A 13,378-nucleotide genomic window follows, 5' to 3' on the forward strand; every position below is an offset into this window, starting at 1 on the left:
TATAAGGTATTTGCCTACCACGCATGTTTCTGTATGTAACTGTTGTATATAAACCACTGTTAAATGTCTAAGCCTCCGTGTGCTGTGTTTTGCTCTTGGCTTGTCCAATAATAGTAGTCGCACTGCCAATGCTCTGACATATTATCTTACTAATTTTTATCCCAATCCAATCCATGCCTGTTCCAAGTATCCCCAACAGCTCTGGGGAACCCATTCCCCCAAATGACCTCCAGGTTCAACTGAACCCACCATAATATCTGCAACAAAACACAGGAGCAAAGGTCAGAAAAAGGTAGAGGCAGCATTGTCAGAAGCAGATTCCACCCATTAAACCAGCACCCCCTTTTTTTCCCCAGGCAGCCTAGTTAGGCCATGAACGGAGGTGTAAATTAAAACAAATTTAAATTAAATTAATTAAATTGCCTCAAGTGTACATTGCATAGGAAGGCAAAAACTGACGTGGCAGGAGAGCCGAATGGCGTAGGCTGAATTTGTCCTCACCTTTTTCTTTGTTGCTAGTGCCTTGAAATCGCATGAAGGCCTCTACTTGGGCTCTGTGCTTATTCACACTCAAGACCCCCTACAAAAACGAACAATAAAATAACAGAATATCAGAGCTGGAACTTGGAAGGGACCTTGGAGGTTTTCTAGTCCAACCCACTGTTCACGGCAAGAGATCTTATACAGGGGTGGGATTCAAATTTTTTAACAACCGGCTCTGTGGGCGTGGCTTGGGTGGTGGGCGTGGCTTGGTGGTCATGTGACTGGGTGGGCGTGGCTTGGTGGTCATGTGACTGGGTGGGCGTAGCCAACTCAATATCATTCACATCGAGGCACGCATCTCCGCACCTGGCCTCTCATGACTGTGGGGGTGCTGCATCAGTTGTAAGTGTAAGAAATGGTCATAAGTCACTTTTTTCAGTGCCATTGTAACTTTGAACGGTCCCTCCACACGAGCAAAGTACCAGCAAAGGAGGGGAAAAAAACCCACAGAGAAGTTCCAGAGACAGGAAGTCTAATCCTGCCAAGAATGTAATAAGGGTCAACGGAGAGGCAGTTTCTGTAAGCAACACCAGAATGTTTCCTTCCTGCCTTCCTGACAGGATTAGCCCTGTAATTTCTTCTAACAACAGGTTCTCCGAACTGCTCAGAATGTTAACAACCGCCCAGCCAGTCACATGAACACCAAGCCACGCCCACCAACTAAGCCACACCCACAGAACCATTGTTAAAAATTTGAATCCCACCCCTGATACTATCCCTCTATTAATGTAGCCTAGGATTGCATTGGTTTTGTTTGTTTTTTTTAATTGCGGAGCCGTTTCAGAATCGTGCACGGATAAACTTTGATTTATTTCAGTTCCCTGATTATATCCCGTAAATGGAGGTTTTTTTCTTTCTCAATTATATTGATAAGAGAAGCTTTATGGTTATTAGAGTATCAGGAAGTCAGAGAAAATCCTCAGTCGAGGTCTAAAAGAAGCGAAGAACTGAACCACGAAGGGCTTTGGAAATACTTAGCATAAGGTTGCTTCAGGATTCAAATACTAAAGAATGGAAATGACTGGCAGCCCCCACTTATTTTTGTTTGTGCTGGATATTCTGTTTTGATTTGCGGGCTGACATTCTTTTAAGTCTAAGTGCTGCCTGGAGGAATGCCGAGAATTTTTACGAGCCAAACAGTTTGAATATCCAAAAATGAAAATGTATTCATGCACGAGATAAATAAGTATTTTAAAAATAAAGTCACGTGCAGCAAAGTTGGTCCTGAATCAGGAAGGATGAGAAACCCCAGGAGTGTGCGTGTGTGTGTGTGTGTGTGCGTGTGTGATTCTGCACTCAAGTCTTTTTAATACAGGTGAGTAAAGGTAAAGGTTCCCCTCACACATACATGCTAGTCGTTTCCGGCTCATCCCATTACAAAGCTTTCTGCACGTGCATTGGAAGCGTCACCTGGATGTAGACTCCTGATTTGATTCCAGCTTCCAGGATCTCTGTAGGGAGATGCTCAGGGTATTCCTTCCCACTGTTTTCATGGCTTTCGCTTTCCCGTTCACGTCGCGACTGGAGTATGGAATCCAAAAGCTCGTGTGCGGCTTTTAAATCGGGCCAGAAGTTGTCCAAGTAATTCTGTGTGTACGGAGAAGAAGAAGAAGGAGAAGAAGAAGAAGAAGAAGAAGAAGAAGAAGAAGAAGAAGGAAGAAGAAGAAGAAGAAGAAGAAGAAGAAGAAATTGGAGACCAACCGTCTGCCTTGTCTACCGATTTAACTTCCTTAATTGTACAATTGATGTCGGCTGGGCAAGGTATAGTAAGGTTACTTCAACAGAATCTTGCAAGTCTCAATGTACATGTCTCCTCTCTGTATCTTTACATCCAAGAAACTAGGCAGGGTGTAAGAAGAACTGGCCTCTCCTGTCTCTAATCCTACCCTTTCTGCTTCTTTTACAAACACCCCAAGTTCAGCCAGGTGTTGGCAGGGGCAGCCATCAGCACTTTGAATCCAGGTCCTAAGTAACCCCCAAATAGTTAAGTGACCAATTGTAAGCTGACGCACAAAAGAACAGCACAGAAGTGTTTACCTTGAATGAGATCACAAAGACACCTTCCGTTTCACTTCCAAACAGCTGTACCGCCTCTTCGTCCTCTGTAACCATGACGATGGGCATCTGGCCCGAGAAGTGATTATAGTACCACACAGAGGCATTGTAAATGCTCCTAGGAGAATCAGCGTTCAGATTTATCTTTAGGATGTCATGTTACATCTTCCCGTTTTGCTCTGATCCCGCCGTTCGTACGACTTCATGTCTGCCGTTTGAAAACATGCCACAACTGTCTAAGTCAGAGGTCTCCAAACCTGGCAACTTTAAGACTGGTAGACTTCAACTTTTCAGTCTTAAAGTTGCCAAGTTTGGAGACCTCTGATCTAAGTCTATGCAGTCCTTCATGTTCTGACCTAGGTTTCCAAGACACGCTTATCTTCAAAACAAGGCTTGTTTTATTGCAACACTGGGAATTATTTTCATTCCCAGCCGGTAATGAATCTCAAACGGTCCCTCGAGATAAGCACCCACCTTTCTTTCCCGTTAAGAGCTGCCAATAACAGAAGTGTCCAATGAACTAGAAAGAAAACCATTAACCTGCCAGCAGAACTTGTCAGAATGGAGAATCCAACGTTTCTACCCCAAAAATTAAGAGCTAATCTTTTGCCACATCCGCACAGGGCAAGACTGAGTCGTGAACTAGGGAAAGTGACAGTGGACAAGGGGCGTGGTAAAAGATTAAGGATTCAGTCTCCGGTCATGTGTCAATCCATCCGTGGATTCTCCAATCGACGTGCTGGAGAAAGAAAACCAACCTAAGAGCTTCAAGAATGAGTCTGAACTGAACAAACGACTTTGCTTCCTGCAAAGGTTTCTCTACCTTTGCCTGTCCTTTATCCCTTATGGGAGGGGCAATGACCTCCAAGCCTTACTCCCGAGTCGCCCCTTTTCTCTCAGCTGCTCTTGCCTTCTAGCAGCTCTGCGCATGCACGCACTGGGAACAGGCTCCCCTGGTTCCTTTTCCTCGCTGCTGCCAGACTCCAGAGGCTCCGGAGTCAGCACCCCACTCCCAGATGGTCCTGGCCCCAGCTCTGCATCGGATGCAGGACCCTCATCCGAGTCCACCCCAGACTCCCGGACTGATCCCCGTTCTTTCCCACTGTCCGATTCTGCTGCCGTCTGCACAGGCTGCCGGCGAACCACAGCACTTCAGGCGTTCACTGATCAACACTAACGGGGAACTCTTTCCACATACCTTTACTGAAAAACTTTATTGATTAGGCCTTATCGGAGTATATTTTATCAGAATAAAAAATAGGGAACAGACCATATGTGAAAAATAGAGTATAAAACACATAAATGGAGGAAAATGCACATCTTATTTCGGTGTCACCCCAATCACATCCAAGTAGGCAGTTCTCAGTTGTGCTGCTTTTGCCCCAGTACAGGTAATCCTCAACTTACAACCGTTCATTTAATGACCGTTCAAAGTTACAACGGCATTGAAAAAAGCGACTCGGGACCATTTTTCACACTTATCATCACCGCAACGTTCCCAGGATCCCATGATTTACATCCAGGTGCTTGGCAACTGACTCATGTTTGGGACGGTTGCCGTGTTCAGAGTCACTTGATCCCGCTTTTGCGACCTTCCGACAAACAAAGTCAACGGGGGATGCCAGATGCACTTAAACTACCGTGTTTACTAATTTAAGAACTGCAGTGATTCACTTAGCAAAGCGGGCAAGAGAAGTTGCGAAATGGGGCAAAACTCACTTCACAAATTTCTCACTTAGCGACATGAATTATGGGTTCAATTGTGGCCGTAAGTCGAGGACTCAATGTATAAGACAATGCCATGGTGGCACAGTGCTTAGAACACAGTACCGCAGGCCACTTCTGCTGCTGGCTGGCTGCCAGCAGTTTGGCAGTTCGATCCTGACTGGCTTAAGGTTGACTCAACTCTCCATCCTTCTTAGGTCAGTAATAAAATGAGGACCCAGATTGTTGGGGGACAATAGACTCTGTAAACAGCTTAGAGGGGGCTGTAAAGCACTGAGAAGCAGTATATAAGTTTAACCGCTATTGCCCCCTTGCCTCTCCCTCCCTTCCCCCCCCAGTGGTTAGAATGCAGTATTGCACGCTTACTCTTTTTACAGTCTAGAGTTCAATCCTGACCGGCTCAAGGTTGACTCAAACTTCCATCTTTCTTAGGTTAGTAATAAAATGAGGACCTAGATTGTTGGGGGCAAGAGGCTGACTCTGTCAACTGCTTAGAGAGGGCTGTAAAATCATTGTGAAGCAGTATATAATTCTAACTGCTATTACCCTTTCTCTCTCTCTCTCTCTCCCTCTCTCTCTTCCTTCCTTCCTTCCTTCCTTCCTTCCTTCCTTCCTTCCTTCCTTCCTTCCTTCCTTCCTGGTGTGCAATGGTTAGAAGGCAGTATTGCAGGCTTACTCTGCCCACAGTCTAGAGTTCAATCCTGACTGGCTCAAGCTTGACTCAATCTTTCATCCTTCTTAGGTCAGTAATAAAATGAGGACCCAGATTGTTGGGGGAAAGAGGCTGACTCTGTCAACCGCTTAGAGAGGGCTGTAAAAACACTGGTAAACGGTGTACAAGTCTAAGGGCTGTTGCTATTGCTACCCCCAGGCCAGGCCAGGCCTGATGAGGACCTGATGAAGGCGTCACCGCTGACCCAAAGTCGCACTGTTCAGGGCCGCGTTGTGTGAATCGCGTACCTGGTCTGCCATTTCTCCAGTGATTCTCCCCGCTCTCGTGGCAAATAAGAAAGCAGCTGGAATTCATTAAAAAACACAATGCAGTCGTGACGGGCATCCCTCACTAAATTCCGCAGTTTATTGTGCTGCCTGTAGAAGAAGCAGGAGATAAAAAGACGCGGTCTGAGGCAGCACAACTTTATTATTTAAGACTCGAGACAGACACCCCCCATATTGAGACTTCCTGTTCAAATATATATATATGGACCTTCAGATAATACGTTATGTTAAACTACGCTAAGAACGGCAGAGGCAGAGGGTTGGGTTTGTTCTTCTTCTAAAAACAACGTAGTTTCTTGACATTATTGAACAGCTATATCAAAGGAGTTGTGTAATGTGACAAGGGGGCTGGGAATGTGTTTTCTTCTGTGCTCTGTTATATATTTTGACTTTCATCTCACGGCAGTGATTTACCGGAAGGCATCAACCACTTCGGTGAGGAGCAGGCGGCTGGCCAGGGGTTGCCCTGCGACGTTTCCACCGGCTACCCCTCCTATCCCTGCCTGGGCACCCCCTCCCTGGCCTGCCTTGCCTGACAATGAGAATGCCAGGACCCCCTTCGGCCTGCCGGTCTGTTCAGCTGAGGGGAGGGCTGCTCCTGCTCCCCCCACCTCCCGAGGCTGCAGCTGGGATCGGAAGAGTCTTAATGGTCCCCCAACTCAACTAGCAGACCCACCCAAGATTAAGAGCCTCGTTCATCCACCTAACTCTAGAAAAAGCGCAGAGAAGAGCAAGCAGGATGATGAGGGGACTGGAGGCTGAAACATACGAACAACGGTTGCAGGAACTGGGCTTGGCTGGTCTAGGGAAGAGAAGGACCAGGGGAGACAGGAGAGCATCTTCCAATATTTGAGGGGCTGCCACAGAGAGGAGGAAGGGGGTCAAGCTGTTTTCCAAAGCACCCGAAGGCCAGACAAGGAAGAATGGATGGAAACTGGTCCAGGAGAGATTCAACCTGGAAATAAGGAGGAATTTTCTGACAGTGAGAACAATCAACAATTGGAACAGAAGTTGTGGGAGCTTCATCACTGGAAGCTTTCAAGACGAGATTGGACTGCCCTCTGTCAGAAATGGTGTAGGGTCTCCTGCTTGGAAGGGGGGTTGGACTAGATGACCTACAAGGACCCTTCCAACTCTGTTAATCTGTTAATCTTCACGAATTTATTTTTGCAGCACCATTGAAACCTCATAAAAAGGCAACGTAAGACGTATATCTAAATAAAAGAGCATCGCATCTCAACTTTAAGTATTCAAACTATGCGTAAGAATTGATGTGATTGAAGTGCGAGTGAAAAATAATTCATTTACGGCCTCTGAAGCATGCCTTCGCACCCATGACTTCCAAGTTTAGTGGGGGATATTTGACCCCATCTGTCAGACTGCAGGAAGGCTACGTGGGGAGGCAAATGGCAAATTGTGTGTCAGGAATGAAAACGATTAAGACGCATTATATAGGCATAACATGGAATCGTTTTCACCATCCAGAGAGTGTCCAACAGTTTAACAAAAAACAGTGGCAGAAAGATTTTAAACATTTTTATTAACTTGCTGTACTATGACTTTTGATTAAAATCCTGCATTACCTCTGAAATATATTCATAGATAATGATGCTATAATTAATGTCGGCTAGAAAAAACATCTCTGATTAACCTTTTATGTCTCAAGGGTATTTAGAGCACAGAGGTATTCATATAATCGCCAAGGCATATTATTAACCTTTGCAATCGATTAAAAAAAGAAGAAACCACAGTATATATTTTACAGTTTCATTCTGTATATCTTGGCCTTTTCCAATGACACTTGAAATCTGAAATAAATCTGCTCACTAAATTCTGAAGGAATATGAGATTTTAAGCATGTTTATTAATTTGCAAGGCAGATTAAATGCAGAACGGCCCGCAAATCTTCATATATTTTTTTTCATTTTATTAACGGTATATTATGGATTGATTGATGCATGCATGTTTTTCTTCATTACCAGGGGAACAACCTGTATCACACTGCGATGCAAACGAACGGAAGTACTTTAGCTAGGTGAAAACTGAAATCACGGAAGGAAGACGTTGGATTTACATCCTACCTTTCCTTTCAGAAACTCAAGGACACACTCCCATAGAAGCCCCTCCTGCATCATCACCCCCAAACCCCATTTCCACCCCACCAAAACCACCTGGTGAGGTAGGTTGGGCTGAGGAACAGCACCTGGCCCCAAGTCAACCCGATCAATTTCTGTGGCTGACGGCAAAGTTGAACTTGGATTTCTCTAGCCAATATTCCAACACTTTCACTTGGCTCTCGGTGAAAAAGTAGAGGGGAAACAATCTAGAAAATAGGATAATAGGGTTGGAAGGAATCCCTGAGGTTTTCTACTCCAATCCCTGGTGAAGCAGGAGATCCTACACCCGTGATGGCGAACCCACGGCACGCATGGCATGTAGAGCCATTTCTCTGGGCACGCCAGATGTCCCCGTTGCTCTTCTGGGTGGCGCCGGCCAGCTAGTCTTCACACACGCAGGAGTGCCAGAAACTGGACGCTCAGCCCTCCTGGTGCTCCCGTTTTGGCACTTGGTGCCGAAAAGATTTGCCAACACCGTCCTATACCCTTCCAGACAAATGGCTGTCCAAAAACCCTCCAACGATGGAGAACTCACAACTTCCAGAGGCAAGCCATTCAGATTCACAGAGTTGGAAGGGACCTTGTAGGTCATCTAGTCCAACCCCCCCTTCCAAGCGGGAGACCCTACACCATTTCTGACAGAGGGCATTCCAATCTCTTCTCGAAAGCCTCCAAGGATGAAACGGCCACAACTTCTGAAGGCAAGTTCTGTTCCACTGGCTGACTGTCCTCACTGTCAGAAAGTTTATCCTTATTTTCAGGTTGATTCTTCTTTTAACGATCATTCACATCACACGATCTTGAAACTCTGCCTCTGTTGATGCAACTGAGGACCGCATTGGCCTGTGAACTATTCAGAAGTGGTATTCATCAGGTTGTGACCGGTTCTGGAGAACCGATAGCGGAAATTTTGAGTAGTTCGGACAACCGGCAAATCCCGCCTCTGACTGGCCCCGCCAACCCCATCTATTCTCTGCCTTCCGAGTCCCAGCTGATCGGCTGGGTCTTCTTTGGTTGCCCTGCACAGGAGAACAGAGCTGAAAAGCAGGTTAGTGGGGTGGTGAGGGAATGGGGATTTTGCAGTATATCCTTCCCCTGCCACGCCCACCAAGCCATGCCCACAGAACCGGTAGTAAAAAAATTTGAATCCCATCCCTGGAACTAACCCTCCCGGGGAAGACCGGATACCTGCGGCCTTTTTGCTGCTGCATCGCTTGACATGCGGTCTGCATGAAAATCAGGCCCTTCAGCTCAGGGAATTCCAGAATCTCCAGGTAATCTTGAAGCACCTTCCAGTCAGGCACAACATAGTGAGTGACATCGTCGGAGAGCAACTTCCCATCTGAAGCGGGAAAAAACAACAACAAAATTCTGTGATACGTGTACGTAAATGCCTATGTATTTACGATTTGTGCGATGGAAGTTTTGACCAAGCTAAGCCTGACAACCATTCCTGCTTTATCTCCCTTTAGTTTAGTTTAGTGTCATTGCACCTCGTACAACGAAATTAAATGCCATCTTCAGTGTACATTATGACTGTGAAAATAAACACAAACGCACATCCTTCACAATCTATACAATTGAACTGAAAACTCCCGATATTGCATTCATATTGCACTATACAGTAGAATGCAATAGAGCTCCTGCCCTGGGACAGAAGCTGTTTTTCAACCTATTTGTCCTTGTTTTTATTGTGCTGAACCGCCTGCCAGATGGTAATAGTTCAAAAAAAGGGGGTTCCCAGGATGAGATGGATCCTTGAGGATGTTTTGAACTTTCTTAAGGCAGCAGGCGCTATAAAGCTCTTCCAAAGAGGGGAGAGGGCAACCCATGATCCTCCGGGCAATGACATTCACCCTCTGGGTCAGCCAACAAAGCAAGAAGCAAAAAAGCAAAGCTGGCTGAGGAACTCTGGGAGTTGAAGTCCACGAGTCTGAAAGTTGCCAAGGTTGGAGACCCCTGCTCTGGAGTGCTTTCCTATCTGCCCCGGTGCAATTGGCAAACCAATTGGTGCAGTAAGTGAAGATACTGTTTATTTCTATTTGCACCTAGTAACCTTCGGGAACCGTCCCCATTTTTATTTACAAAATTCGTTGTATTCTTTCAAACCCTTACTGAAAAAAAAAAGAGAAGCCTTATTTTTCACCCTTTTTTTTCCTTCAAAGGACTAAACTTTTTTTTTTCTTTTCTGTTTAAATCACAACTTTCTAATATGTCTTTTTCTTGGACTTCTTAACAAGCTTTAAACTTCAATATTACGTTTAGATCCCTGCCTCCATTGGACATGGAGCTTCTTCCGTGCTCTTCAGCACCAGCAGTGATTTTGCGCCACCACACGCCTCTTTCCAACCCAACACGTGTTCACACATTCACACGTTCTCCACGTGAAGCTAATATTTTGCGATCACACAGGAAACCCGCCCCGTGGCTCCACCCTCCTTGGCTCCTCCCCTCACCCAAGCATTCAGAAGCCCCGCCCACCCCGGGAAGGCCGCGAACGGCATTCACACGAGCACCCAATTCCCCGAGCCGCCGCCCCGCCCACTCCAAGCTCCGCCCCCCGCTCTCAACGCACCGCGGGGACAGCCCAACCGGCAGAGGGCGCTGCCGCAAGGCACGTCCGGACGCAGGTAGTGCTCGCGCACCACCCGCATGGAGCGGCCTTGCAGGCTCCGCAGCAGCAGCACCTTCTCGGTCCGCAACATCTCCGCTGTAGAAAGCGGGGCCCCGTCGCCGTCCCGCCTCCCGTTGCCGGGCAGCCCTCCTTCCAGCCTCTCTGATTGGCCGTCGCCGGGGAGGTGGGAGGGTTGGGCCAAACAGAAAAGGCCGCGCGCGGAGGGACGGGGCCGCGCGGGAAGGGCGTTGCCACTTCCGGTGCATTTTCCCGCCAACGTCTGAGGTAAAAGCTGGACGTTCTCGCCGTCGGCTTCTCAGCGGGTGTGGCGCCCTAAACGGGCCGCGGGCGTGGTGAGGCTTCTTTATTGTTTCGGAGCCGCGAGGTGCTCCGTCCTTCTGCTTCTGCCCGCCACTACGACACCCCTGTGAGGTTAGGCAGACGGAGCTGGAGGCCGGATCTCTCGTCACTTCATCCCGGCAGGCTGCCTCCTTTTTTTCCGCCCCGCCTTTCTTTCCAGGCAAAGGTCTCCAAAGCTGGCTGGAGAATTCTGGGAGTTGAAGTCCACAAGTCTTAAAAAAGTAGCCATGATTGGGGACACCCCCCCCCCCCTCCTTCAAGAGCTTCGATGGGGCTGCCTCTTCCTGTTTAATTCCCCATAACAACAGCCCGGCGAGGTGGGCTGGCCGAACATGAGGCCCCAGCTGCGAAGTCACTGGGGGAGCTTCTGAAGGAGGCCCCTGGTCTCTGTTGTGCTGGGTCAATGTCTTCCCCACTGGCCCAGAGCCCACCCAGGAATCCCTGTGGCTTTCCATTGGAGGGGGGCCCTGGAGCCTGGCTCTCTCCGTTCTGAGGGGTCCCCCAAACGCCACTTGGAAAACATGCCCCGTTAAATGTCAGTTCTCAGCTGTATTGACAAACTGCACTCAATGGAGCTGTGTGTACATGAAGGGACACATCCAGTGGGGTGTCCCAAGGTTTCTGTCTCGCACCCAGGACTCTTCCAATAGCAATAAGGCTTAACGGTGCTTAACAGTCTTCTCTGAGCGGTTTGAAGAATCAGTCTCTTGACCCCCAACACTCCGGATCCTCGTTTTATAGATCTGGGAAGGATGAAAGGCTGGATCAACCTTGAACCAAGTCAGGGTCAAACTCCTGGCAGTGGGCAACGTCCGCCTTCCAAAATATTGCGTTCTAACCACTTGCACCGCTGTGGCAGTCGAATAGAATGGGGATTGGAATGGAATAGCCCTTAAGACTTATATGCCGCTTCAGGGTCCATTGACAGTCTTCTCTAAGCAGTTTGCAGAATCAGCCTCTTGCCCCCAACAGCCTGGCTCCTCATTTTAATCGATCTATTCTAACAGGAAGGAAGGAAAGAAAGAAAGAAAGAAAGAAAGAAAGAAAGAAAGAGGATGGAAGAAAGAAAGAAAGGGAGGGAGGGAGGATGGGAGGGAGGGAGGATGGAAGGAAGGAAGGAGGGAGGCACTACCATAGCAATAGCCCTTAGACTTCTATACAGCTTCACAGGGTTTTTACAGCCCTCTCTAAGCAGTTTACAGAATCAGCCTCTTGCCCCCAACAATCTGGGTCCTTATTTTATCGATCTAGGAAGGATGAAAGGCTGGGCCAACCTTGAGCCTGGTGAGTCTCGAACTGCTGGCTTGGACAGAGTTAGCCTGCAACACTCTATTCTAACAAACAGACAGACAGACAGGAAGGAAAGATTAGATAGATAGATAGATAGATAGATAGATAGATAGATAGATAGATAGATAGCAATAGCACAGAGACTCACATACTGCTTCCCAGTGGTTTACAGAGTCCGCCTCTTATTCCCCAACAGTCTGGGTCCTCATTTTTCCATCCTCCTTGGGGAGGATGGAAGGCTGAGTCAACCTTGAGCCTGATGAGACTGGGACTGCCAAACTGCAGGCAGCCGGCAGTCAGAAGAAGTAGCCTGCGGCAGAGAAGAGGAAGTCATCAAATTGGCAGATGAGGCCAAGTTGGTGAGAATAGTCAACACTCCAGAAAATGGGCTGAAGATTCTGGAAGGATCTTAACAGACTTAAAACACCGCAGCCGTCCCAACAAAAGGCAATTCAGTGGTGCAAATAGTAAGGGTTTACACTTAGGCAAGAAAAAAAAAATACAAATGCAGCCTTCATTAAAAGAGGGATAGTTTTAAGAACGTGTGTTAATACCGCTTTATACTGCCAAGGTAAGTAAGAAGAAATAGATGGAAACTAATCAAGGAAAAAAACCCACCTAGAAATAAGGACACTGAGAACAATTAATCAGTAAACTCTCTTGCCGTCACAAGTTGTGGGTGCTCCATCACTGGAGGCTTTTAAGAAAAGATGGTCCAGAATGGTATAGATTCCTGCTTGAGCAGGAGGTTGGACTAGAAGACCTCCAAGGTCCCTTCCAACTCTCTTATTCTGTTGTCTACTTGTTGTCTTGTTCTTCTTTCTTCTGTCAAAAGAGTAGAAGTCCTATGAAATAAATAATGCACAATAGCTATGAGTTTTATGTATTTTATGAAGCTTTTTAAATGTGCTTTTATATGCATTTTTCCATGTTTTTAAACTATTGTCTTATTGTTTATATTTTCTTTTTCATTGTAAGTTGCCCAGAGTTGTATATCGGAGGGTGGCTATATAATTTTGAATTGCTTATTTATTTGGGAAATATATATAGCTGCCCATCTCATCATAGGAGAGTCTGAGTGGCATATATAATTGAAAACATAAAACAGTACAAGTTTAAAATTTACTATTGTTTTTGTTACAAAAATCTTAATCTTAAATTTTTTTAAAAATAAAAATACAAAGAATGTTTTTACATGTGTCAATAGTCTGGTTTAATCTAAAATAATACAACAAAATAACCCAAACAAAAAAATAAATAAAATATAATTATATAATAAAATTCTTATCCTGTTTTTCTTTATATATATATATAAAGTTTTCGTGGGTACTTACATGTATGGTATTCAGCTTTGTTCGGGTATTTTCCCATGTCATTATAGTTGTGCTTTTAAAGTTGTAGCTTTTATATATATATATATATATCTCGTAGGTTTTCATGGGTACAGGTATGTAGGTCTAGGTGTGTTCGGGTCTTTTCCCGTGTAAGATCCTCTTAATCTTACACGGAAAAAGACCCGAACACACCTAGACCTACATATATATATATACACACACACACATACATACATACATACATACATATATATAACCTCAGAAAACACACACACACACACATATATATACACACACACACATATACATACTATATATATGTGTTAAGTTTTCCCGGGTAT

At 46.0% G+C, this 13,378-nt stretch overlaps 1 protein-coding gene across 3 annotated transcripts in view; it reads right to left on the bottom strand.

Annotated features, from left to right (window-relative positions):
- The window catches only part of DIS3L (DIS3 like exosome 3'-5' exoribonuclease), a 24,622-nt gene extending 14,140 nt beyond the window's left edge, over positions 1-10,482 (bottom strand). For 2 of the 3 annotated variants that reach the window (XM_026709300.2, XM_087941848.1), the window contains exons 1-6: positions 10,015-10,482; positions 8,628-8,781; positions 5,284-5,412; positions 2,581-2,716; positions 1,954-2,130; positions 502-580 (exon numbers count right to left, since the gene is read on the bottom strand). In XM_026709300.2, coding sequence (XP_026565085.2) covers positions 502-580; positions 1,954-2,130; positions 2,581-2,716; positions 5,284-5,412; positions 8,628-8,781; positions 10,015-10,144 — 805 coding nt within the window. In that variant the 5' untranslated portion in view covers positions 10,145-10,482. The remainder of the gene's footprint in view (positions 1-501; positions 581-1,953; positions 2,131-2,580; positions 2,717-5,283; positions 5,413-8,627; positions 8,782-10,014) is intronic. The other variant, XM_087941847.1, reaches the window with a different exon arrangement.
- Between the last annotated feature and the right edge of the window lie 2,896 nt (positions 10,483-13,378).

Source organism: Pseudonaja textilis, chromosome 13, assembly GCF_049901715.1.
Source record: "Pseudonaja textilis isolate UNSWEBS1 chromosome 13, rPseTex1.2, whole genome shotgun sequence".
NCBI classification, from domain to species: Eukaryota; Metazoa; Chordata; class Lepidosauria; order Squamata; family Elapidae; genus Pseudonaja; species Pseudonaja textilis.